Source organism: Hippopotamus amphibius, chromosome 16, assembly GCF_030028045.1.
Source record: "Hippopotamus amphibius kiboko isolate mHipAmp2 chromosome 16, mHipAmp2.hap2, whole genome shotgun sequence".
NCBI classification, from domain to species: Eukaryota; Metazoa; Chordata; class Mammalia; order Artiodactyla; family Hippopotamidae; genus Hippopotamus; species Hippopotamus amphibius.
In genome coordinates, this window is record NC_080201.1 from 19,629,899 (window position 1) to 19,657,559 (window position 27,661).

General features: G+C 44.8%; 3 protein-coding genes across 10 annotated transcripts in view; 1 reads left to right on the plus strand and 2 right to left on the minus strand.

Annotated features, from left to right (window-relative positions):
- Positions 1-214: 214 nt before the first annotated feature.
- Positions 215-10,907, minus strand: CMTM1 (CKLF like MARVEL transmembrane domain containing 1). The gene is made up of 5 exons (XM_057710825.1): positions 10,280-10,907; positions 7,936-8,094; positions 2,450-2,548; positions 649-839; positions 215-437 (listed from the first exon to the last, which is right to left on the minus strand). Exons 1-5 carry the CDS (start codon positions 10,607-10,609, stop codon positions 215-217), a joined length of 1,002 nt encoding a protein of 333 aa, XP_057566808.1. The 5' UTR covers positions 10,610-10,907.
- Positions 10,908-11,145: 238 nt separating this feature from the next.
- CKLF (chemokine like factor) lies at positions 11,146-22,561 on the minus strand. Its single transcript, XM_057712742.1, has 3 exons — positions 22,434-22,561; positions 15,323-15,418; positions 11,146-11,262 (listed from the first exon to the last, which is right to left on the minus strand). Exons 1-3 carry the CDS (start codon positions 22,509-22,511, stop codon positions 11,146-11,148), a joined length of 291 nt encoding a protein of 96 aa, XP_057568725.1. The 5' UTR covers positions 22,512-22,561.
- Positions 22,562-24,311: 1,750 nt separating this feature from the next.
- The window catches only part of TK2 (thymidine kinase 2), a 35,688-nt gene continuing 32,338 nt past the window's right edge, over positions 24,312-27,661 (plus strand). For 5 of the 8 annotated variants that reach the window (XR_009049683.1, XR_009049684.1, XR_009049685.1 and 2 more), the window contains exons 1-2: positions 24,312-24,497; positions 25,371-25,408. Coding sequence is in view for 2 of the 8 variants with exons in the window: in XM_057711695.1 (XP_057567678.1) it covers positions 24,383-24,497; positions 25,371-25,408 (153 nt within the window). In the remaining 6 variants the exon portion in view is untranslated. The other 3 variants (XM_057711698.1, XM_057711697.1, XM_057711699.1) reach the window with 2 other exon arrangements.

The window sequence follows — 27,661 nt, forward strand, 5'->3', positions numbered from 1 at the left end:
TGTCCCCGGCCAGCCCTGGCCTTTGAGCGAGCCGGATGCCCACCGACCTGCTTAGAGGCCGCGCTGAAGCAACGGCCAGGAGGGACCAGCGAAGGCTAACGCCTGACGCCCAGTCCGCGCGTGCCTAGCCCCGCCCCCCGCCCCTCCCCACGCCCGCCCCCCGCCCCTCCCCACGCCCGCCCCCACGCCACGCCACGCCCTCCCTGCGGAGCACCTAGCGCGGCTCTGCTGGGGGCCGCCCATCCCCTGCGCCGAAGCCCTCCGCCTGCACTCCACCTCCGCTGGTGGTCGAGCCTCTGCGCCCAGCCCCCATGGAGGCCTCGCGAGGCTGCCCCGGGGCCCTAGCCGCTGCTTCCCGCCTTCGGGTCGGGTTGGCTGGAAGCGTGGCCTCCCGTGGCAGCGGCGCCCAGAGCCCCCACGTGCGCACTGGCACGCGCCTGAAAATGTAACGTGACTTTTAACACAAGGCAACACGAGCAAGCAGGAGTGTTCCCGGTTTAGCAGCCCTGATTTTATGATCACAGATGGGCTGACATGGGCGACAGCATGCGAGCTCAGAGGCGGGAGCGGCGGGAGGGAGAAGACGATGGTGCCTTCGAAGGTGCCCGCGAGGGTGCCCTAGAGGATGCTTCCGAAGGTGGCTCCGACCGGTTGCGCTGTTTCATGGTTATCCTTGTAGGTGCCCTTGGGCTTCCCCTTGTGGGTGGGATGGCTTCCTGCGCGGGGGAAGCGCTGGTTTGGGTTTCTATTCCCAGGGCATTTTTCACGGTGTTCCTCATCACCTTGGTGACCACAGTCGCATCGATGAGACACACGACTGCCGCTGTGAGACACAGGGACTGTCAGACAAAAGACCATACGCGGGAAGGAAAGGCGGGGTTATCCTGCAGCTCTGCAGCAACCTGTCTTCCCTATCCGGGGGTGGGGGTGGGGGGTCGGGGGTGAGGGGTGGGAGGGGTGGGCCTGAGGCCTCCTGTCCCACTCTGACCTTCCACTACCTTTTTGGTGTCTGCCCAGTTGGCTGCTGCAGCCCGTTCTGGCATTCCCAGAGAAACGGTTTTTGGAAATGGACTTTTCTGCAAGTGACGGCCTTGCCTAAGGCCTGAGGCACCGGGATGAGAGAAGGGCACTGATCCTAGGAGGCTCCGGGTATTGGTGGGGTCCTGAGAAGGCCGCTCAGTGGAAAGGACTCTTGGGTTATGTTTGAAAGGGCAGGGAGGAGTTTCCAAGGGGATCAACTGGGAGAAGAACTCCAGATACTGGCCTGGGGTCTCCAAGGAATCTAGTGTGGCTGAGATGTCTGGAGTCAGTGAGGAAGGGTGCAGAGTTGAGGCTGGGGAGGTGCAGGATCTGGGACTTCATCAAGAGGGGAGGGGAGGTTCCAGATTCAGAAAGCCCACTTGTCACAAGATGAATGGAAAGTGAACCAGGCTGGGATGGGGGGGTGGGGGCGGGGTTCCTGCCATCCAGGTATTAATTGATGGAGACGGGGGGGTGGGAGATCCTGGCAGGTAGGAGAAGGCTTGGTGGCTGAGTTAGCAGATGGGGGTCCGCAGCCTACAACACCCTAGATTCCAAGTGCTCTCCAGTCTGCCTTGTATATTTCTCTTTATGGTCACTTAATGCCTGGCTGCCTTCATGAATTTTTCCTAGGTAGGTCTTGCTCTAGCTAATCTGTAAACTCCCTAAGAGGGAAGGGACTCTATCCGCAACACTGAGCTCAGGCCTGGCACAGTCCAATGGGATTGACAAATATTTTCTGATTATAGAATGAATTCAAAGAACTTAAACTTTTTTTCTTTTCTGGATTAATTTCTGTTCCCATTGCTTAACTTCTTGAATCAAAGTCTCACCACCCCATTCACCACCCTCTATCTTCCAAGCATTTAATCTGCCATTTCTCGTGCTCTTCACATGATAAGGATTTGTCCCAGCCTTGTGACCCAGGGTAAGGTATTTAACCTCAGTTCCCATATCTGTAAAAATGAGAGTTGTAAAGATTAAGACAGAACGTGCCTAGCCTGGTGTGGGAACTTCTTCCTTCCTCAGTAGGCTGAGTCATTCACTTTTGACAATGCACTTTTTTTTTCTACAATCATTTTTTTGTGTGTGATTTAAAATGTAATTTTCTAGTCCACAAAAGTCAAAGTCCTACTTATAGATAAGAACATCTTGTTGCAGTATTTTAAAAAAAAGTGTGTATGATTTTCAAAAGAGGTTCTATAGACTTGTTTTTGTACCTATTTGGAGAATGAGTATTAGAATGAAGATTTTCATGAGCTTAGAGTTTGTGCAGCTTCAAATCTTCTGAAGAAGTCAGCACAAGAAAGAGAAGGGGTGGTGGTGGGGGTGGTGTTTTGTAAATGAAATAATGATGGTCTGCCAGTTTCCCTTTTCAAAGAGTCTTGAAATACTGATCTTAAATGGAGTCATGAAGGCCTCTACTTACCCCTCCAACATAGAATAAATGCCTTCTCTCTTTTTCTTGCATCGCCAAGATGGCAACTATTAAAAGGAACACAGCAGTAATGAAACTGTTGATAAGATCCTGCAATACAGAATTGAAAATGGTCAACTTTACATGAAAATGTAATTTCATAAAATATTTAAATTGGGCAGTTACCCATCTAAGGATGGATGCCCTTTAAAAACTTTCCCTTTGATTAATATTAAGAGGAACCCTCAGCAGCATGATTTGCTTATCTTCCAGAGACATGAGTTTATGTGATTATAAGGTCCTGGATAGGAATATCAGCAGAAATGGGTTTAACTTCACTAAAGAACACTCATTAAAACAAAAAAAAAGCTGACAACTTTTCCTTCAGCCTTTTTAAAGTGCATAGGAAAATGGGCAAGAAAAAAAACTAGAGGTCTAGGGGCCTCACCCAAATTGACCCTCCATAAATATGATCTTATTGAAGTTTTGTATTTTAAATTAATGTAAATTCTGCATTCTATTCCATAATACATTTGTTTTATTATAAAAATAAAAGTTTAGGTTAACACTTTACTGGTTTCATTCCACTCCCAAATCTGCAGATCAGTAGAACTGATACTTTGGAAGTTGGGTCATATTTATTATTTAGGGTCCTACATCCCAAGAAGGCAGGAACCTATCTGAGGAGCTGGCCTGATATTCTGGGGTGAAACTGACTTTCTCTCCTTCCTAAAACATGACCAGAATTGAGTTTGCCCTGACATCTATGTGTATCCTTCTTTTTGGACATTGGTACTAGGTTCTTCAAATGCTGGTGCAATCTGTTTCTTCATGTGCTAAATAAAGGATGAGGATGAGTTGGGGGGTGGGGGGCACACTGCTGAGGATAAGCAGAGCCTGGGCTTTGGTAACACAGTGGTAATAGAAGAGGAGGTACTCAATAAGTCAGTGGCCAGTGTGGGGGGAGGAGTAAAAGCCCAGGGTCCTATAACCTCCATATGGCCCAGGTAACTAATTTGAACATTTTAAGTCTTTACGTCTCAGTGGCTTGACGTGGTAGTGTCAGCCTGTCTGGTGCACTTGCCCAAACACGGCAAAGAGCCTTGCTGTCTAATCATAATGGGTCTAAATGGAGCTCCTCAGCGTGCAGAGTGTTTCCCCTGTCATCATCTCATTTAACCCTTAGGATCCCCATTTTAAGAGGATGTAACAGAAGCCTTAGAGAAGTTCATTAAATTGACTACGACTGAATATCTGCCAAGGAGTGGAGTCAGAACTCAACTCACTATTGCCTCCCATCAGGGACACCCAAATAAGGAGGAAATGATCTATTCCCCTAGTTTGGAAGTGTAGCATACATCTTTGGCATTTTCCATGGAATGGGTAATGGAGAGTCAAAATTGTATGGGAAAAATAAGGTGAGAATGTTTTTTGTTGATCAACTCTTCTGGCCTGCCGATTCCTAAGTATATGACCTGGGGCTTGTTTTATCACCCCTCTGTGCCAACAGGCTAGGATCTTAGTTCCCCAACCAGTGATTGAACCTGTGCCCCCTGCAGTGGAAATGCAGAGTCTTAACCACTGGGCTGCCAGGGAAGTCCCCCAACAGGCTAATTTTTAATATGGGGTTAATGATTGGGATTCATGGGGTTCATCTGAGGATTAAATGGCACAATGAATCTGAAAGCATCAGATGAGGTGCCTGACATCTGGTTGGCAGTGGGAATGCATCAAAGTGTAGATTCCTGATATCTGCCTTCAAAATATGCACAGATAGTAAACTTCCTGTGAACTTCAGGTGTTCTTCCTGTTGAGCTTGGTGAGCAAGGAGTCCTGTCACGGAATGGGACTTGCCTCTTGGAAAGGCACTAATGTCTGTTATTTGCGTGCCTGGTGGGTAGCACTGGAGGGGGCACATGGTGCAGGGCTGGCAAGGGTTGGAAGTCAGTTCCAGTCGGATTCTGTAGGTTGAGTGAGAGGTCTGCCCACAGAGGGGCAGGTACAATGGTTTGCAGCTTTGCAGGAAGCGTAGCATCTGAGGATTGTGTAAACCAAGATATTCAAAAATGTGAACAAGGACTCTTAAGCAGAGTGTAAACTTACAAGAAATAAAAACTGAGAATTTGGTTGAAAGCACATTAATTATGATAATAGTAATAAAACAAATGCAGACTCGGTCTCCCTACCCAGTTGTTGACTCCCCAACAGAATTCCATCTCCTCGCTGGACTGTTGGACATTATAGTTTAGTCTGGTCCTTACTTGCAAGGAAGTGCTCTCCTGAACTGTCCCTGGGAGGTAATGCTTGCTTTGTACCTAACATTTCTATTGTAGCTCACATATCTTGAGCACTTACTATGTGTCACATACTGTCCAAGGAGTTCATATGTGATCTCATTTAATTCTCACAACAAACTCTCATTATCCCCAATTTACAGATGGGTAAGCAACTTGCCTAGGGTTGTTCAGCCAGTAAGTGGCTATGACCCTCCTTAGTATGACTTGAGAGCCCAAAGGTCTTCTCCTGACTAACCCCTCTCCCTTTTGCCTTATACACAGGCCCTCTTGTTGGCCTCATCTTTGACGGAGAGAAAGATGTGTTCTCCCAGATGCGGTAAAACTATAGCTGAGTCTTGCCATGTGCAAAAGCACTTCTGGTTTCCCCATAAATGCCATCCTTACTCATCATCTTTTTCTTTCTCCCTTTGACTAAATACCTTATTGACTCAAGTAGTTGCCTCTGACAAAATGAGAGATGGATTTGTGACTTATTTTTCCATAAAACTCCCAAACTGTTTCCTGAGATAAACAAGATTGTGTAGAATTTAAAAAATGATGCTGTGATGGTGAATGCTTATTTTTTTTTAAATCACTGAATATTAGGAAAAAGTCAAACATTTATAGTTTGTTTCACAAAATGTGGTATTTGTAACAAGAAGGTATACACAATAAATATTATACGGTATTAGACTAACAGCAAATTTCATTGGTTCCATTTGTGCCTTGGAGTTCTCCAAACACATGGCAGAACCTGATCAGTCATCACCAGAATTGTTGTTTTTCATTAATCTTATATGAAGGGGACATTCTAAAGCTGATACCTTTTACTTATAAATTAAAGATATTGCTGGTAGTTTTGGAATCATCCCTTTGATGGAGTTTTAGTTGAATATGTTTATTATGTTCTTTTTTCTAAATTGCTTTCTATTGGAAAAAACATCAGCTTGACCAGAACTCAGTTTCTTTGATCATATTGGGAAATATCTTTTTTACAATGTAGAGATGTTAAAAATATGGGCTATTCAGAAGACAATAATTATACTTCATACTCTTCTTGGGCACACTGATTGGTGACATAAGACTAGGGTGGGTAAAGTTGATAATTAAATCTAACAATGAAGACAGTGACCCCACCAGAGGTGGGGTGAGGAAAGCTGTCCCCCACCCTGGAGGACAGGAGCAAGAAAAAGGTGGAGGCTTTGCATCAAGCTATGGGCTCCCATAGCTAGCCAAAGAAAAGAGAATGCTCTCCCCCAAGGACAGAGGTAGCAAAAGGGGGCCTGGCTTTACCAGAGTTGACTAGAGGCCTGTAGCTCTACACAAGCTGGCCTGAGCTGCCTGTGACCATGGGAACAGCTCCTCTCGCAGCACCTGCTTCATGCTTGCGAGACCCAGGCTCCTGCCTCTGCCTGAGACTCTTCCAGGACGCTCTCCCTGGACCCTCCAGCAAAGCACGGGACCTTGAGGCTGTCTCCAGCTCTGCAGCTTTCTGGCCCATGGACCTTTTCTTAGAGGTCTCCAGTCGTCCTGACCACAGCTGCTGACCTTGGTGCTGTGCAGCCTTCAGTCGCTGAACCCCAAAGGCTTGTACCCTGTCCTCCACTCCAGCATAATCAATTCACCGTTCGGCACACATTTTAAAGATACCATGAGAAAATGGGAGAGGATTCAGAGAAGGTAAGATTTAGAGAATGTGAGGAAGACAAAGATGTAGGGAGGGTGGAGATGAACCATCATGAGGCAATAGGTCATAAAGTCTGGAAAGAGCCTGGGCTTTAGAGTCAGACAGACCTGGGCTCAAATCCGAGTTTCCATGTGCCTACATACGACCATGGGCAACGCAGTCACTTGAATGCAGTGTTCTCATCTGTTAAACAGGGAGTGGGGGGTGGCCACAACCTCGCCAGGTTGTTGTGAGGATTAAAAAGGTAATCTGTGTGAAGAAACATCTGGTACATGGTATGTGCTCAAAAACAGTTACTTTACCTTCCCTTCTTGAAAATTTCCATTGATAGAGATTTTAGTTTCCCCTCAGAAACCTCTCCATGGCTATAGCTCTCCATAACTAAGAGGGTCTCCCACATGTCCAGTTAAAGCTGCTCAGTTTGCTTGGTGTGCTTTCTGCTGCTCAGCCCTCTGTGGGACAGAGAGAGCTCAACAGCCTTTTCAGAAAATCCCTCAGACACTCGAAGAAAGTATTTTGAGTTTTTAGCAACCAATCCTACCTTACAGTTAGAAAGAGCCACCGTAAGAAAGTGGGATGTGGAAGAGGCGTGAGTTTGGAGTTAGGATGGTTCACGGTGCAAAAGATAAAAGGGTAAAAGCCACCCAACTGTCTCATGGGGTCCAACAGACACTTTGCAGTGTGTTCATTTTGTGGCAAGCCTTTTGTGATCTTTGCGTTTAAACACATTAAATGTAACGGGAACCCTATAGACAGTTCTTAGCATCACACTTTTCCTTCTCGGAATTTCCCAGATGGGGAAACTGAGGCTAAAGTTCTTACCACTAGTAAGGTGGCAGGGCCAGGAACTGAGCCCGTGTCTGTATCTGGACAATACTATGCTTCCTCTCCAGGCTGTGAGGATGCAGAGCCTGAGACTCTGCAATAAATAGGATTTTTCTGAGACCTGAGGAATTAGCTTCGGGAATTTTTCAGTTGGTAAAGAGTATGAAATTCTGGAAGAAGCTATTGAAGAAGGCTACGCAGTGTCGTTTCCTGAGTATTCCACCATATGGCACCCCTTTGGAAAGGCGGACCCTTAACACACATGAAAAGGTTGACTCCTGCACTCTTTCAGGGCACACATGGCAGTTTTCTACACCTTTGCTATGTTGTAGAAACATGCTTTTCAGAGGGATGTCTATAAGCTATTAGAGAGGGTGCTGTTTGAAAAGTAGAAGAAGCATGAGCCATTTTACAAGCAATATACTACTGAATATACTAAGTAAAATTTTCTTTAGGACCAGCTGAAAAGTACCATGTGTTCAGGGCCGTAATGAGATGGAAGCAGGTGTGTGTGTTGCTTGTCCTATGGACAGAGGGGTTCAGGAAATCTTTCTGGGCTTTAGGCTAGTTTCCTCTCTGGGATTAAGGTGACACACAGCTTAGCTATGTCCTTGTCCAGAGAGATCTCTCTGTTGCACTCACTTGAGGAGAGCCTTTACTGTGGGGCTGAGGGCAAAGCTTATATGCAAATTATGAAAATGAACACTTACAAGTAAGGGCCAATGTAAATAAGTCACCAAGTGGTGAAGGGTTACCATATATATTAGAATGAAAAAAAGAACGATGCAGGTTTCCAGGACTGTGATTGCTATATAGGACTCCTCGGCTTCAGCGACGATGAAACAAACTAGTGCTCCTATGAGAAGGCCCTGTAGTAAAAGAAACAGGATTTGTTTTAATGCAAACGGACTATTAAAAAAACAAATAAAATCATAAATGGTCAGAATGTAAATCTGATTATATTGCAATTGCCTCTATTGTTTTGCACATATTATTTTTAAAATTTCTTATATTTTTAAGAAATGAAATAACACACACAAAAAATGCACAGAGTACAGCAGTTTCTTTCTCCTCCCTCATCCCAACCCTAGTCTATCTCTTTAAAAGTAATTGTTAACAGTGTATATTTCATGCTAGATAGAATTGTGTATATACAGGTCAAGTAAATATGTAATGATTTTGATAGAAAGAGTGAGATAGAGTCCCAGCTTACTTTCTTTCCAAACAGCTGTTGATTATCCCAACATCATTTATTGGGAAACACCACTGATCTGAAATCCAACCTTTATCATATACTAAATTCTCATATGTATTCAGGGCACTTTGAAACTCTTTTCTTCTATTGAGTTGCTGATTTATTTTCTAGCACTTTTGAAATTACAAGCAACTCATTTTATGTTGCGTTATTGTCTGACCTAGTCCCCCTTTAGGTACTCATTCTCAGTTTGTTTATGTTTCTCATTTTTTGTCTTGGTCGAGTTCCCCAAACTAAGCCTATTGGTATTTCAATTGGGATTTCCTTTAACTTATAATATGGAAAGATTACAAAATTTAGTCAACTCTTCAAGAACAAAGTGTATCTTTCCAGTTATTTTAGTGGTTTTTAAACTATCTCTCAACGGAGTTTTAAAGTTTTCTTCATATAGTTCTTTCAAATTTATTTCATTTAATCTTAGATCTTTTATCATCTTGATTGCTGTTATAAAGAGAAATATTTTCTTCTATTTTAAGTGCTTGTTTGCTCATTTGTGCTAATGACTTAATAGAAATTATCTTGTTCTAAATTGTTTCCCAGTTGATTTTATTTTTTAGATCTTTGATCGTATCAGCTATAAGAAATGATATATTTTGCTTCTTTCTAAAAATATTCTTACTTATTCCTTTTTCCTGTCTGATTGTGGTGACTAGTGGGCATCCTCTTTGTTTCTCATTTTAATGGGAATACTTCTGAGGTTTAATTATATATGGGTTTATTTTTATAATGTCAGTGAAATATCTATGTATTCCTATTTAACTGGTCTCTCTCTTCTTCCCTTGCTCACTTTTTTTTTTTCACTCAGAGATGAATGTTGAATTTTATCAAATGTCTTCTGTACCCTATTTGATAGTGTCCTAATTTTTCCTCCCTTTTACTTATGGTGGATTAGTTTAATAGAGTCCTCGTATGGAATCATCCTTATGTTTCTTCTTCATGGTCCATTTTTAAGAAGTACTGATGAGTATTTTCTGTTAACATATTAATATCGTTGCTTTGATACAAGTGAGATTTCTATTTAGTTTTCTTTTTCTGAACTTGGTCAGGTTTTGATATCAGTGTTACACTGACTTTGTAAAAATAGTTCAGACGTGTTTCTTCTTTCTCTATTCTTTGAAAAAGTTTGAATAGTGTCAGAATTGCATCCCATGAAGGTTTGAAAGAGTTAACCTGTGAAAAAGTCTGGGCCTGACACATTTTTGAAAGATACTCTCATCTTCCCCCCTGTGTTTACATTGGTCAGTGTAGGTTTTTCTCTACTCTGGAATCAGTTTTAGTAATTTATATTTTCCTAGAAAATCAACTCTTTGATCCAATTATTCACATTAATTTGTTTTGCAAAGTACTCTTGTGAATCCTTTCAGTTTCTTCGAGGTTTGCATTATTTTCCCTTTCTGGTTTCTAACTTTAAATATATGTCCTCTTTTCCCCCATTTTTTTCCTGTTATATTGGCCAGTGGTTTATCATTTTTATTGGTCAGTTCTCATTTTTGTTTGCTAATTTACACATTCCTGCTATTATCTTAATTGCTTCTCTAATTCCCTTTGTGAGGGGAAACCTGAGAAGTATGAAAGTGAAGGGGGGGGGCGTGCCAAATTTAGTAGCAAGGGTTGAGTATGTGGGAGGAGCAAGGCGAAAGGAGAAAGAAAGGTGAGGAGAAACAAAGGTGACTGGCACACAGGGAATTCGGGAAGCTTTCCGGAGGTGACGCCCCTGGGAATCACTCACTCCCTAAGGCCGGAGCCGGCCTCCATCCGCCCTCGCATCCGCCCAGCGGGTAGCAGCTCTCTTTGCTCACCAGCCTAATGATCTTCAAGACTCCTGTGGGCGAGAAGAAAAAACGCTTGAAGCTGTCCCTGAATTTGGGCGGGACTTTGGCCCGGCCCTCAGCACGCTTTTGTATGGCCTTCCTCTCCTTTTGGCTGGGGGTCGCGACTCTTGCCGTGGGCTTGAGTATGGGTACGGTGCGCTCCCGGGATGCTGAGCGCGCCGCGCTTGTGTCCCGCACCGAGCTTGTGGATGTCGCCGAGCGCTCCGGATGCACCCCACCTGCGATGTGTACTGAGCGGGATTGATGCCCCCCGGATTTCGAGACCCCCGAGCGTGCGTTGTCGTCTTCAGGATCCATGTTGGACCCCCGGGCCTGGTGGTGCTTGGCTGGTCCCGCGGCTCTGAGCCTGCACGGCGGCGGCCGGCTCTCCCCTGGGAGCCAGCGTGGCGCCCCAACGGCTGCCTGCCGGCTGCCAATCCCTCGCGCGCACTCAGCTCTCGCTGCCGGAGGACAAAGCAAGCCCTCCAGCCACCCCCGTAGCCACTGCGATGCGACGCCGCTGCCTAGCCTGGGAACTCAAGGTCCCGGCAATGCCACTACCTCCGTGCTGCCAGCCAGCCGGGGAGCGGGCTCTGGAGGCCATTTCGGGCGGTCCTGGTGCTTTCTCCTCTGCCTCCTGGGCCCAGGAGCAGGAAAACCGGATCCCATCCGGTTCAGGTGCTCTCAGCGCTCCCTTGGAAGTTACAGCACGGGTGAGCCCTGGGCCCACAGTTCCTAAATCTCTTCTTCCAGCTCCCACATTGAGATTAAAATGAGAACTGCAGAGAATATGTGTTAGAATAGATATGTTTAATACTTAGCATCAACTAAAAAGGAATATAAATTTACAAAACTTATAGTTTGTCGTGAACAGCACTTTTCTGATAAGGACCACTTGGATTAAACAGCAGCTTCCGGTAAATAAGGGCTCCATCGGCAATACAGAACACCGAGGCCACGAGTCCAAACACCTGAAACAAAGACACAGTGTCACTGCTGTGGCCATGGTCACACAGGTTTTAAGTGGTCTGTCCACCGGCTTCCTCTCCTGCTAGGGCACCAGGATTGCTCCCTGCGCTGTCACCTAATACTAAAATGGGAAGAGACTTAAGAGATCATTTTATTCTCATTCCCAAGTTTTCCCAGTACCTTCCTAGAGAAAGGGAAAGATAACTTAAGTGAGCAGAAACAATCTTGAAGTGATATGGGCTCTGAAACGCATAATTGTCTGGATCTCTTGACTTGCTCCTGGATATACTGTTTAAAGCCCTGCTGATGATAACGTAGTTACCAATCAACATTTCTATACCCAATGTTCAACTGCTTGACTTTCCTATTGCAAACCATACTGGAGAATTAACTGCCAGGTTTACACCAGCTCAAGATTTAACTGTGGTGATAGTAGCTGTGCTAAGAGCTTTGGAGCACTGGAGTGATAAGATGATCCAAAGTGAACTCTCTCAAAGGCTGGGCTACATCCACTTACGGGGTGGGATTCTAAATAGGCCTCAGGAAAACAAAACTGAGATAAGCAGAATAAACCAGAACATGGTCTGTGGGTACTCTGATGGCTATTTGAGAACTGGTGCCTGGACTGGAGAAAGGGGACGTCAGTGCTATTTCACCAGCTCCATCCAACTGCCAGAAAGTCTGGAACACTGTTCCTTTTCCATCCTGAATCTCAAACACAGATTCCTAAGTTCTGACCATGATAAGTACTTCCTATCAATGCTTTCATGAGTCTGGTACTCAGCATGTTGCTGGTTCCTCCACCTGGAACCATCCCCCTTTCCTCCCTTTTATTCCTGGCAAACTACGATTCCACTGCCAGAGAGAGGTAGTTGCTTCCTCTTTTCTGTGTCCCACAGTACTCAGTTAACAGCTCAGTTACAGCTCTTTGCATTTTTGTCACCTGTATTAGGCTCTAAGCAACTTGAGGATAAGGCTCACATTCTAGTCTAGAACTGTCGGAAAGAAATATAACGTGAGTCACCAATGTAAGCCACACAATTTAAAATTTTCTAATTGCCACATTAAAAAGTAAAGAAAAAACAAGTGACATTAATTCTAATAATATATTTTATTTAGCCTGGTACATCCAAAATAATGTAATTTTAACGTCATCAATATAATAAAATTGTAAATGAAACATTCTACATTCTCTTTTGGTGGTAGTAAGTCCTTGAAATCCAGTGTGTATTTTATACTTCTAGCTCATCTCAATTCAGACCAGCCACATTTCCAGGGCTGGGTGCCACCTGTGGCTTGTGGCTCTATACTTTGTCAGCACCTACCAAAGTGCACTTAAAGAATGAATCAATGAATGAAAGAGTAAATAAGTGAGTGAAAGTAAATCCTATGCCTCATTCCTCTTTCTCCACAGTAGAGGGATGAGATTATTTTTAAAGACAATGAGGAGAAATTACTATTAACAGCACTATCTCATTTCTAGAGTAATTCCCATCCCTCGTGAAGTTGCTTTGGGCCTAATGAAGGAGTTGAAAAGACATGGCTTCTGACATACATGGCCAGTTCTCCTAAGTGGCCCATACTATGATAAGACAAGGAAGTAGGAGGGAGATTTATTTAAGAAGAACTTAATAATTCATTTCTCTAAATCAGAACCTAGAAGAGCCAAGTGATTCTGAATCCCCTATAAGAAATCTCAATTACCAATGGCATTTTTCACAGAACTAGAGCAAGAAATCTTACGATTTGTATGGAAACGCAAAAGACCCCGAATAGCCAAAGCAATCTTGAGAAGGAAAAATGGAGTTGGTGGAATCAGGCTTCCTGACTTCAAACTATACTACAAGGCCATAGTGATCAAGACAGTATGGTACTGGCACAAAAATAGAAAGGAAGATCAATGGAACAGAATAGAGAACTCAGAAGTAAGCCCAAACACATATGGGCACCTTATCTTTGACAAAGGAGGCACGAGTATACAATGGAAAAAAGACAGCCTCTTCAATAAGTGGTGCTGGGAAAATTGGACAGCAACATGTAAAAGAATGAAATTAGAACACTTCCTAACACCATACACAAAAATAAACTCCAAATGGATTAAAGACCTACATATAAGGCCAGACACTATAAAACTCCTAGAGGAAAACATAGGCAGAACACTCTTTGACATACATCAAAGCAACATCCTTTTTGACCCACCTCCTAGAATCATGGAAATAAAATCAAGAATAAATGAATGGGACCTCATGAAACTTAAAAGCTTTTGCACAGCAAAAGAAACCATAAACAAGACTAAAAGGCAACCCTCAGAATGGGAAAAAATAATTGCCTATGAAACAATGGACAAAGGATTAACCTCCAAAATATACAAGCAGCTCATGCAGCTTCATACCAAAAAAGCAAATAACCCAATCCACAAATGGGCAGAAGACCTAAATAGACATTTCTCCAAAGAAGACATACAGATGGCCAACAAACACATGAAAAGATGCTCAACATCACTCATCATCAGAGAAATGCAAGTGAAAGCCACAATGAGGTATCACCTCACACCAGTCAGAATGGCCATCATCACAAAGTCTGGAAACAACAAATGTTGGAGAGGGTGTGGAGAAAAGGGAACTCTCCTGCACTGTTGGTGGGACTGTAAGTTGGTACAGCCACTATGGAAAACAATTTGGAGGTTCCTTAAAAAACTACAAATAGAACTACCATATGATCCAGTAATCCCACTCCTGGGCATATACCCAAAGAAAACCATAATCCCAAAAGAAACTTGTACCATAATGTTTATTGCAGCACTCTTTACAATAGCCAGGACATGGAAGCAACCTAAATGCCCATCAACAAATGAATGGATACAGAAGATGTGGCATATATACACAATGGAATATTACTCAGCTCTAAAAAGGGATGAGATGGAGCTATATGTAATGAGGTGGATAGAACTACAATCTGTCATACAGAGTGAAGTAAGTCAGAAAGAGAAAGACAAATATTGTATGCTAACTCACATATACGGAATCTAAAAATGGTACTGATGAACTCAGTGACAAGAACAGGGAAGCAGATACAGGGAATGGACTGGAGAACTCGAGGTATGGGAGGGGGCGGGGGGTGAAGGGGAAACTGAGAAGAAGCGGGAGAGTAGTACAGACATATATATACTACCAACTGTAAAATAGTCAGTGGGAAGTTGTTGTATAACAAAGGGAGTCCAACTCGAGGATGGAAGATGCCTTAGAGGACTGGGGCAGGGAGGGTGGGGGGGAATCGAGGGGGGGGCGTCAAGGAAGGGAGGGAATATGGGGATATGTGTATAAAAACAGTTGATTGAACCTGGTGTACCCCCCAAAAAAATAAAATAAAATAATAATAAAAAAAAATAAAAAAAAAAAAAGAAATCTCAGAAGAATATCAGATGGAACTGTAACTAAATTACTTGACTCTTGGTTTGTTTTGGCTTGCCTTCCAAGGTAAACTGATTTGCTTCTCTCAAGCAGTGTTCAAAATGGGAAGCCTTTAGTTATAAGGCTTTAGTTATAAGGCTTTAGTTATAAGGTTTCCTACCACCATTCCCTTACAATGACACATCTTCTATTATATTTCATCTGAAGCAGGATCTGGACAAGAAATAACTGAGCTCAGAACAGTCTGTCTCACCTTAACAAGTAGGATGTATCCTCCTCTTGAAAAGGGAGAGCTATGAAGTCCATCCATGGTTTGTTTGTTTGTTTTTTGCTTGACATCAGGTTTCTGAGAGCTTAGTATTGTAACTGATTCCAGTAGCTTTTCTCAGTCTAGTCTAGCTCTACATATCTATGAGAAATATGGAGGAACCTCTTTATTTGGTTAACTTCAATTTTAGTGTGAAAACATATTCCTTGACATTAATCAGGGCATGTGTTCACACACAAAAGTATTAAGCCACTAGGTACTGTGCACTAGCATAGGAGCCTCAAGGATGAACACAGTCTGGTTTTCTGTTCTCGTATTTATTTTTCAAGTAAATTTGAATTCTGATCAAACCTGAAGGAAGAAACCAGAAAGACCTCTACTTACCCCTCCAAGGAGTATATATGTTGTGGTTTCTGGAATCAGTGCCAACACAGATATAACTATCATGAATACTGCTGTTACCACTGAGTTGATAATATCCTGAAAACACAGAATAGAAAGGTCAGCTTTACATGAAGATCACCACCAAAATGAATCAGCTCTCGAAAGATTTTGTAAGTTCCATTTTATTAAACAAATCTATTCAGTTTAGTTGTATTTAGTTTTAGGAAATCAAACTGCTGCAGTAAAATGACATATCGTATTTGGTCTACAATGATGCCTAATGGGTCTCTTAACCTATGATACACCAATCATTTAACTCCTTAACAGGCTTCTTTCTTTTTTATTTAAATGTAGTTGGAGGGAGAACTTGTCTGGCTAGGAGTGGATGATGTATTACGTGGAAGGTTTAAAGTAGAATGGCACCCCGCGAAGTCAGGATGCTCAACTTTAAAAATATAAGAGAAAGTGCAGAGTGGTCTATACCATTAAACAAGCAACTTCATAATGTTATTCCAAATGTAATGAATAAAACTTAGAGCAGGAGAAAGTGGTAATTTTCAGGAAAAAGCTCCCACACATCTGTACACAACAGCTGGCCAATTAAGCAATTATTTCTGAATGTAGCTCATCCATTTAATAATTTCTTGAAATGAAGCATTTTCACTCTGAACTGTGGCTTTAAGAGGTACAACTTACATTTTGAATGGACATATACTGTGGGAAAGGTAAATCATCTTTATCCTGGAATGGTTTATGTATGTTTGCAGATAACGGTAGCAGGAAGGAATTGTTAACACAGAAATGTCAAACTTCAAAACCCTGGTAACTTGGAAAAAGTAGTTATAACAAAGAAAATAGGAAGAGGTTCAATGGGGACAGGGCAAGATTAGATACACTTAGGCAGAAAAAAGTCCTTATTTGCAGGAGATATTGAGACTAGCTGTCCTAGGTTAATGCCCCTCTCTGCTGGGTATTTTGCTCTGCTTCAAGGCAACAGACCACACCTCTGCTTCAGACAGGCAGTCCTGCCTCCCGTAGTAATTTGGGTAAGTGTATATGAATGGCTTCAGATAAAAATGGTGTTCTAAGGGAGTGCAGAGAATCACAGGGGGAAAAAAAAGGATGCACCTGCCCCAGAATATCAGTGATCCTTAATGGTGGTTTAAAGCATTGCTTTTTTATTAAAAACCAAACATCAGTATGCCATGGAGTAGAATATAAATTTAATTACAAAAATGGAGATTTCACAGAAATTTTGAGCCTCTGCTTACATATCACCACAAAGCCCTGGGTTGGCTCATGTTGTGTGTTTTCTATCACTGGAGCACTTGAGGGGAACAGTCAGAGGAGGCCTGCTCTACAAACTGTTACTGCAACTTTGGAACAATGACACACATCACAAAGCTGCGTGCAGATGACCAAGCCCTAATCAGTGAAGACAGTGGCCATCAGATAGAAGTATTTACAGATTACCTTCTCCCCACCTACAGATTAATTGGAATCTTCGGCCATCTTTGTGTCCTTCACTTTTTTACAATGAAAGAGCTGCAGGCAGCTTCTGCAGCTGTGCTCCAGCCCCATGCCTGTCAGCCACTCTGCAGGGACCTCACTCTGTTCATTACCCTCCTCCATCCTCAACTCAGTGGTGGCCCCTCTAGTTACAGCTGTGGCCTTCCCTGCTCAGTCTAACTATCCCCACCACTTTACTGTCACCTGTCCATCCGAGGCAAACCACTCTGGGAAGGGTCACCGGGGGCCTCTATTAATACCATAGTGAATATATATATATATGTTTTTTTTTTTTTTCTGGGCCCTCTTTCTTTACCTGTGACATTATTCACCACTTCTTTCTTCTTGAAATGCTCTCCTCTCTTGGCTTGTGGGACACTGGTCTCCCTTGGGTCCCCTCCTATCCTTCTCTGGCCACTCCTTTTCACGCCAGATGTTGGTATTTCCCAGTCTTGCCTTCATCTTGCTCTACTCTCCCTCTGAACCCTTTTCCCAGAGCTTATTTACCATCATGAAGTGATGACTCCCAAAGCTGCAGCTCTAACTTCTCTCTCCTGAGCTTCAGACCTGAACGTCTCCATCTGAATATACCATAAGCAACTACAATCTTCTATTTCTCAAACTGAACTCACTGCATACCACTCCTTGGCCCTTCCTTAAAGCTATTCTTCCTCCTCTACTTTCTGTCTCGTTATCCTCTTAAGAGAGTTCTTTAAATGGCTGCTATCCTTGATCTTCCTGTTACCCAGTCCTATCAGTTTTCATCAACAGTCTTTTCCTGCAGTTACTGTTTTAACCTTAATTTAGGCCTTTCTCATTTCCATGTCTGAATTATAACAGACTGTTTTTTACTTTCTTAATATTAAAAAAATTTTTTTCATCTTTAATAGAGTCTAATTGCTGATAACAGACTTTTAAGTGGTCCCTGAGACCTACCTCTAATTTTGTTCCTCTTCAAGCCATTATTGACACTGCCACCAGTGATCTCCTCAAACATGAGCTCATCATGACACTCTTCTTCCTAAAAACCTCCCAAAGCTTCCAACGGCCTTTGGGTTAAAACTCAAGGCACTCAAAGGCTCTGACATCCTACTGCCTCTCAAACCTGTGTTCTTGCCCCCTCTCTTCTTCACAGCCACTCAGAGCTCCTGCAGGTCCTTGAGGGTCCAGCTCTTTCTCCCCGTAGAGCTTCACACACACTGCTCCCTGTACTGGGAAAGCTTTCTCAGCCCCGTATCAGTCTGCTAACTACTTTTCATCTTCCAGCCCTCAACTCAGGCGTAGTTTTCCTCAGGCAAGCCTGTTATGATTTGGTCCCCTTCCCTGGCTGGGAGCCTCCACACCACCTGGGTATACATCTATCACAGCACCTGTTATACTGCATTGCTTATCTGTCTTGCTTCCTGGCTACACTGAAAGTTTCTTAGGTGCAAGATTTGTGTTTTGTTTTATCAAAGAACCTAGTATAGAATCTGGGATTCTCAGATACTTAATATTTGTTGAATAAATGATTTCATGAGATCAAGAGCAGAGAGGAATCTGGGTTTCATGATGGGGTAATAACTTAGTTGACCAACACAGCACCATTTCTAAGAGTACAATATCACCCAAGTATGAGCCTCAGAGATTTGGAGACTATAGGCCATGCTTCCTCTCAGTGTGTTCTGTTAAATTTAGGACTCCAGGTTTATTACTGGGATGTGTAAGAAGCTCCAGATAATTATTACAGTTTGGGGAAAAATAAATGCTAAAATGTGTTAGTTTTATTAGCCTTGGAAAAGCAGAGTGTGAAGAGCAACTATACAACTTTGGGGGTACAAGATTAACAGGATGTGGACCATGTTCATCAGGATAATTTAGCTTAGTCCTTTCTGCCACTAAATGCTGTTACATACCCTGAGGGCCAACCAAGGAAGGTAATCTCTTCTCCCAGATCTTATTCCAGTCAGGTCCAGCTCCAAAGTGTAGATCAAGTAAGAGTTTGGAGAGGTGCCATGAAGATCCTATCTATTTCCCAGCTTTCCACTTTGGGGACTTTCTCAGCTTGTAATTGGTCTTCAAAAGTGGTTCCAGAAGGCACCACTTTAAGGCATGCTTATGGTTTGAGATTGGCTCTGAAGTCCTGTCTCCTTACTAGGGGTTATCACCTTGGATATGAGCACTCTGGAATCCAAGAGGATGAGACAAGTGCTGCTACCAGTCCTGCCAAAGGGTGAAGGGCAGCAGGGGTCTCAGAAAGGAGACCTACGGAGACAGGATTCTCGGGGTAAGACTTGAAAGAGGAGCGGTGAAGTCACTCAGTTTTTCCTAGGACAGCTTATGGTCCAGGCTGAAGGGCCAAGTATGCCTTAGTTAATATCTTCCACTTGCCTATGTTGAGAATTTCCAGACCATTTGGGCATTCCACTGGGCAGTTATTCCTAATGCTGTGAGTATGGCAGGTAAAGTCCATATACTACTAAATGAGATTCTACAAGACGAATTAAAAATTATGTAGCATTAATGATTACAGACATTTTAAAGTAAGATAATGTTGTGCTTTATTCAGCCTCTAAATTATTTTGATTTTCCATTTAGTGACCAGGGATGTGTAAGATGCAGGTACTTGTCTACCTGCCTCCATCTCTATTCCCCAATTTTGAGGTCATATCAACATGCATTTAAAAGAGAGGTAAAGGTTAAGAGTGCTCTATAATTTTATTAACCATGATCTTAAATTTAAATTTCTTTTGAAGATCTACACGTAAGTGAATTCTCCTTAGAAAGAAAGGTCAGAAAGGTCAGCCACATCTAGTGATGGAGCGCAGAGGAGAATTTATGCTCCATGGCTGCCCTGGTTCCCTGAGACTCTCCCCAGAGCACATTAGCAGTGGTTAGAATTCCTCCTTCCTAAGCCTGTCAGAGATTCCTTAAAGGCTTAAGAAAACTAAAGAACAGAGTTTTTTTAAAATGTCTCTCTATGGCAGGAAAAAGTCATTAACTTTAACGATGAAGCTGAACACTTACAAGCAAAGGCCAAAATATATAGTCAATTAATCGATCAAGTCTGAGTATATATAAAACTATGAAAAAGAAAGTAACAGTGACTTCAAATCCAGTGATAACAATGTATGGCTCAGGGGCTTGTGCGATGATAAAAAGGGTCATAGATGTCACAGTTAGTGCCTATAGGAAAAAAAACACGATTTACTCAGTGATTATTGAATACAAGTTTAAGCTGTAAAAATAATCATTTCTAAAATAATGAAATCAATGGGTTTCTTCCACACACACACACACACACACACACACACACACACACACATCTAAAATAGGCAGACTAAAATGTATGGATGTCGACTTCTCTTTGTGTTTCAGAGAACTAGGTGTCCCTCTCTGTTTAAAGTCTAATTAATTAGTTCACTTGTGTACCTAATGCTGTCACTTTCCACATCAGTTGCCTTGATCTTTTTCCAGTAAATATCTCCTTTTCCCTCTCACACCCTCAATGTCTCCTCCTCCATTAGCTCCTTTCCTCACCATCCTATAAACATATCTAACTTATCTTTTTTTTTTGGCACACGGTCTTAGTTGCTCCGCGGCATGTGGGATCTTTCTGGAGCTGGGATCGAACCCGTGACCTCTGCATTGGCAGGTGGATTGTTAACCACTGCACCACCTAGGAAGCCCCTAACTTATCTTCTCTTGAAGCATACACACCTTCCTTTCACCCTGCCCCTACAGAAATTCCCATTTTCTGCTTCTCCCTGTAATGCTTCTTGAAAAAGTCTGTATACCGGCTGCTATGATTCCTTATCATCCACTCATCATTCCTTAACTCTTAACAATCTGGAATCTACTGTCAAATTTAAACTTAGAATGTTGCCATGGAAAATAGTGGGGAGGAAAGTTTAAAACAAATTGTCAGAGAAAAACAATTCTCTGAAGAACCCTGTGGAGAAGAAAGGGAAAAAAACCCAAAAAACAAAAAACTGTTTCTGATGCTTCACTTTTTAACACACTTCCTTTATCTAAACATAATGTAGTCAGAATTAACACAAACTTAAGTGAATAAAAACCCCTGAAGATAATTAATCCAATTTCCTAATTTCCAAATGAAGATATAGAAAACAGAAATGATAAGTGACTTAAAGGAAAAAATAAGCTGGTAGGTCCCTGGGAGTCTGTCAATGTCATGATGTTCTTAGGAGACACAGCTCTATCTAAAGTCTCTGTGTTCTTGGAAAACGGTTTTGTCAGGAGTCTTCTCTGGCTAGACTTTTACGATCAGTCTGTCAGTATCCACATTCTCTTTTTAACCTTAGATCTATACAGGCTACTTATTAATAATTCTTTCAGTGGGGGGGACTCGAGGCGGGGGAGTCAAGGAAGGGAGGGAATACGGGGATATGTATATAAAAACAGATGATTGAACTTGGTGTACCCCCCCAAAAATAAAAAAAAAAACCTGGAAAAAATTAAAATAAAATAACATCAGTAAAAAAAAAAAAAAAAGAAAAGAAAACTTTCTCACAAAATTCCATTTCTCCTCCAGTGTTCCAGAGCTTTCAGTACCTGGCATAAAACCCCAGACCCTCAGGTCACTTCTTTACTGATTATTTATTCTCAACCCAAGGTAATCTCTCTGTTCTTTAAACTCCAGTGTAGTTTTCTAAACTTCACTCATGTATTCTGACTTGCATTATGTTATAGTTATTTCTCAGAATCCCAGACTTTGGTGTGGGAAGCACCTTGCATGAAGTTTGTTCTGCCCACTTACCTGAAGTTTGATTCACCATTACAACATGCTAAGTGCTCATCTGCGCCTGCTACCTTTGCTTTCTGGGAATGTACTGCTTTCCCAAGTGGCCACTTAATTTTAGCAACTTTCCCAATAAAAAAAGATTCTTCCTCATATTAACTGGGACGGTTTTCCTGTAACTTTTAACTTTCCACCTCCTCTCCTTATATGTCACCTCTTTAAAACTTAAGAATTATTTTTTTCCCTCTCCCTTTTCTCTTCTTGAATTCCTTCAACATGTTCTCCTATGATAATTCCGACTTCTCGAATTAGCCAGGTCACCTTCCTCCAAGTGACGATTCATTCTCTCCAAACCTCTGTCCAGAGCTGGCTGCAGTGCTCCTGGCATGTCTGACAGCCCAGAAACGGGCAGTTCCATCCTCCTTGCTCTGCACTATATCAGCCTGGGCTCGCTCACATCAAAATTTCTGAGTTACAGTAAGTAAACACAGCATTCACCGAAACCCCTCAGTGCTTTTTGTTTTTGTTTTTAATCTTGTTGGCGTCCAAGTGGTACAACTACAGCTGCCTCACTTGGTAACCTGGGTACCTGGTTTGTGGGTCCAAGTGTAGGCCATTCATGTAGGTGTGCGGATTTTGCTTTGTGAGTGGGTCGGTAAAGCCCCTGATGGGGGAGGACAGTGCCCTATTTCTCTTCTTCTACCCCCACGGTGCAGAGCGGAATGCCTTGCCTCTAGGGAGGCCTTGATGGAAACAAGGTTGAAAGAGAGGACAGGGCATCCGCTTCCTACTTTGCAGCCCCATCTCCCTGCAAGGGAGCGCCCTGGGACACCGTCCCTGACCCCGCGGCCTCGCCCTCACCAGCCGCAGCATCTTCACGTGGCCTTTCACGCTGAGGCAGAAGGGGCGATGCTTCGGTTTCCCCCTCGTGGTAGGCATCTCGCCTGCAGACCCAGCAGCAGCACTTCCGCGTCAGTATCCCTCCTCAGCGGACCGCTCTGCCAGCCCCCGCGCCACAGCGGCAACTGCCACTGGGGCCACACGCCGCCCTTCCAGGCGGCCAGCCCTCGCGCGCGCACGCGCAGGTCCCCGTGCCCAGCACTTGGGTACCTGCCGCACAGCTCCCCGCCCCCCCCCGGCCCCGCCCTCCGCTGGTGGCTCCCGCTGTGCGAAGAGCCAGGGTTGGAGAGCTTCGTTTCTGCAGACTTAAAGGGGCGCTAAGCAGGCCAGCTGGTCTCCACTCCCTAGTTGTCTGTCCAGTGGGAACATTGGTTGTGCCTTTGTAAAAAGATAAATTGAGACATATTAAAAATTTTAAGGTTTTAGTTGAACAAAATTTGATTCCAATCCAGCGGCGTCTGAAGCCTAATCCCGCCTATGTACCCCGACAGAGTTTTGGGTGAAGTAGAAAAGAATAGCTTTATTGCTTTGCCAGGCTAAGGGGGCCACAGTGGGCAAATGACCAACAAGCTGTGTGTCCCAACTTGGAGAGGTTAGTGAAAAGGTTTACAATAATGGTTCAAAGAGGGCGTGCTCAGCTGGCGGACAGTCTTCTGACTGGTTGGTGCTGAGATAAATGGGAGGCAGCATCCTCAACCTTCTGGTTCCAACCCTGGTCCAGGGTCTGCATGCTTGTGGGCAGCATACCTTTGTTAACCGTTAACTTCTCCCACCTGGTGGGGGTTTTAGTATCTGCAAAACAGCTCAAAGATATTGTTGTGTGTATCCCTTGGTGGGAAAACAGGACCTTGCCCCAAGGCTGCACTATTTTTGCTCTGGACTGTTTCTTCCTTGTCTTGCATCCCCTCCTTTCCCTAATTAGCAATTGCTTGAATCTGCCAGTTGGAACTTAGGGAAGGTCATAGAGGCTGAATGAAACCTAGTTCTTGTCATCAAAGCAGTGGGTCACACAAAAAGGCTTTTGTGCCCAGGAGCCCCACAGGGTCCTGCTCAGTATCATATCCAATCTAACAGAAAGGAGCTCTGAAGAGCTGTACAAAATGAAAGACTTTTATAGGCAGAAGGGAGTCGGAACAAGGAAGGTGGTTATTGCAAGGTTACTTTCCTTTACAGGATGGCAGTGGGTCTATCAGGCAGGTTACCTAACTAATGCTGATCAGACGATGCTTGACTGCAGAGCCAAAAGTATAATTTAAGTCTTGGTTTGGTGAGTGGGGCTTAGCATAAGCGACTCTATTTGGGGCCTGTTGTCTTGCTTTTTAATAACTTCCTGAGGGATCTAGTATATGTACAGTCCAGACCCGGGAAATATTAAAGTTCAGAAGAAAGAGTGCTGGCTATGAAGCAAGATAGATGAGCCCAAATTCCAGCTGCACCGCTTCATGAGTGCTTCTGATCACTTTTTACAAGTTACCTAATTTTCCAAGGATCAGCTCAGCTCGGAGAATGGGATTGACAATATCCACCTGTAGGCTTGCTGGGACGGATAAATGACTGTGTGTGCCAGTTGCCCAGATACAACAGATGCTCAATTAACTAACCTCTAATAGTTAATTAACCAATCAGTCGCTGCTGTTATTGGCCACCCATGCCCCGAGTAGGTCAGATCATGGGTTCATTCGGCCAGCGTCTCGTTGGCGGGAAGATTTCCAGGCTGCAAACCCTTCACCTTCTCGGAGGGGGTGAAATGAGACGGGGTCTCTTTAAGAGCCGGCCGGGCGGGGCGGGGCGGGGCGGGGCGGGTGCGGGTCTGGAGGCGGCGCGCGGAGGCGGGTCCAGTCGCGCGGCCGCGCTTGCGGGGGGCTTGCGCCGGAAGAAAGGCCCGGCCCGTCGTCTTCGCCCGCGGAGCCATGCTGCTGCGGCCGTTGCGGAGCTGGGCTGTCCGGGCGCTGCGCCGCGGCGGTCCCGGGAGCCCTGCTTCCGGCCCGGGGTCGCGAGGCGCGCAGCGCTGGGCCTGGCCTCGGGGTAACGCGTCTCTCAGTTGCCCTCGCTGGCGTCCCGGATGCGGCCATCAGCCCCACTTCCCGCCCTCGACTCGTGGAACCGGCCTGAACCCGAAACCCCTCCTCCGGGGCGCCGGGATTTCCTCGGGCGGCCTGGGGGAGGGGCGGGGCGGTCGCCGGCGGATTCCCCAGACGCCAGCTGGCGGGGAGTGGGTGGGGCCCAGCTCTTGTTCGGAGCTGGGGAGCCTCTAAAGGGCGGGAAGAACCCCCCTCCCCGAGGGTTCCGGTGCCATTCCTGGGCCCGTTCTTTTGGCCTTGGGGGAGATGCCAGCGAGCGGTGGGTGGGTTAGGCTCGGTCCCCTCCTTCTCTCACTGGGGGTGGAGGCCCTCCCCTTCAGAAATGAGAGCCCCCGTTGTAGGCAGATTGTGGCGTTCTTTGGCCTCGGGCTGTTCAGTGGCACCTGAGAACCTGCTGTGGGGCGGTTGGGACGCGAACCTGAGTCCTGTGCTGAAACCCGCCCGCCAGCCATTCTTACCCAGGAGCTACGAGTGGTGGCCACTCTGGTTTTAACTAGCCGGACACCCATCCGTGAGGATTATAAATATAAAATGTGTGGAAAATGGAAAGCGTAACATACTAAGTGAACAAAGCTGAGCACAGTTGGGGCCTAGACGTGCCAACAGGACCCTGGCGGCAGTTTCAGTGTCCCACAGGTAGATGGCAGTGGTGGGTCTGCCTCCGTCCACCTAGGGAGGGTCCCAGATGTCACGGGAAAACATTTTTAGGCCAGGGAGTAAGCGTCAAAATTGCTGTTTTTGTGGTGGTTTAGAAAATTAGAACAAAGAGTGAGCTATGTAAAACTGCGTTTAAAAAATGATTTCCTTTCTTTTCTAGATAAAGATAGAGAAAATGAAAAAGAGAAAAAATCAGTGGTAAGTCTCCCTCTTATGTGCATTCTTTACAGTGGAGGATTATGTATCTGTAATACACACACGCACAGCAGCCATATGTTTTGAGGAGGGGAGTGAAGGAATATGTGCACATAGTGAAAAAAAAAAAAAAAAACCCAATACAAGAAGGTCTCCAGGGGTAAGGAAGTCTGTCTCCACTCCTGGGCCCCAGACTCCCTCCCCAGAGACCACCTCTGTTACCAATTTCTGCTATGTCCTTCCTGAGAACCTGCACAGCTAGGAGAATACATGTATTCATAGCCTTTAGGTGGATTTGGACGGTTAGCTTGATGAATGATTACAAAAGGATTTGAAAACTGCTAGCTTAGTTTGACCGGGTTCGTGGGTGGCAGCCTGGCTGTAAGGACAGGTCTGCTGACTGCTACTCCCAGACCACCAGTGCTGAGATTGGTGAGTGGGAAGGTGATCACAGAGAATTCATGGGGCCCACAGTCATGGGTTGCCCCAGTGCAGTGACTTTGAGGTGCTAGCTCTGGGGTGGGACTGTGGCTGGTGTGAGGTTGAAGGTCAACGGAGGGTCAAACTGGACATGCCCAGGGGATGTTTAAGCCTTTAGCTGGCTGTGGTAGGGAGCAATATTTTGGTCACTATCGATCCAGAGGCTCAGTGCCTTAAGGGAGCCAGAAGTCGGTAGGTATGGCTGGAAAGGGATTTGCTTGGAGGGTGTTGGCAGGAGTATCTTGGCTAGGATCTACAGAGGTTGGAAGGTGTGGGGAGGCCCCCTGGAAGAGAGCTTGGGGAGGAGTAAAGTCACACGGAGAGGACTGGTGATGAAAATGCTTGAGATTTATGAAAGTTCGTTGAAACTAGAAATGGGGTGGGGTATGGCTGTAGGCACCATGGCAGGGAGAGGGAGTTGGTAAGTTGAGCTGGCTAGGAATTGATGTGTTATTGTACTACTAATTATTGAGCTAATGTTGTGAGCGGGGCCTGTCCTAGATGCTTTCTGGGTGTGGTCTGATATCCCCCAGACACACAGTAGGTGGGCCATAGGAAGTGGTATGGAGCCTGCATTCAGGCCCAGGGCTGCTCTTAGTCTTTCAAATCCTCTGGGTTCCTTTTTGGACCTGGGGACCTGGGAATCCAACAGCCCCTGTTGTTAGTGAGCCTGTGGTCAGATGGGGGCGGTGGGGGGGGGGGTGGGGAATGGCAGTGAATAGGACAGTGGTGGATCTAGAACAGCAGGGAGTAGGGGCAGGGCTCCTAGAGGATAATGACTGAGGGGAGACTTGGGGAGACTTGAGGCCTCCTGGGAGAAGGAGGAGAAGGTGAGGCAGGAGTGTCGGAGTAGAGGGAACTGCAGGGGCAAGTCACAAAGGAATGAGAGCCTGAGGTTCGTGGCTGGGGAAGGCCTGGGGATCAGGAAGGGGACCGGAGACAGATCCCAACACCCAGAGCCACTGAAAGACTTTACCAGGCATGATTTGGTTTGTGTCTCAGGAAGAGACGGTGGACCATGCATAGGGGATGCGGGGCCTGGCTGGGCTGAAGGTGGAGAGGCCAGTAGGGAGGCTACTCCCACAGGAGGGTTAGAGACCTTATCTAGGGGCCAAAGAGACAGGTCAGGTTCTGCAGGTGAGTAGGAAGCAGGGCTGAGACGTGGTGTTGAGTTGCTGGGTGAGGAGAGAAGACATCCAGGGCCTTGAGGTTGTCTGGTTGGTTGGTGCAGCCTTTCCTGAGGACAGGGATGGAAAGAGAAGCCATATGTGGGTATTGAGGGGTGATAAATTGAGGTGCCCATGGGACATCCCAGGGAATTGGACAGGACAGGGAATATCTGGGCTGAGCGGCAGCTGGGAAGTGAGTCACCGCCACAGAATTACAAAATAAATTCCAAAGCTAGGTTACAAAGAAGTGACTAATGTTTTCAAGTGAACAAAGTCTGAACAGACATTTCCTGAGGGAATGTATTTTATTACTATTTTTAAAATATTTATTATTTATTTATTTTGGCTGTACCAGGTCTTAGTTGCGGCATGCAGACTCTTAGTTGCGGCAAGCAGACTCTTAGTTGTGACATGCATGTGGGATCTAGTTCCACTACCAGGAATCGAACCTTGGCCCCCTGCATTGTGAGTGCAGAGTCTTGCCCACTGGACCACCAGGGAAGTCCCTCCTGAGGGAATTTATTCATGGCTAGTAAACATAAGAAAGTGCTCAACCTCCCTAACAGAGAAAAAATGCTTTTGGAGATGGAGTGATGAAAGCTGTGGA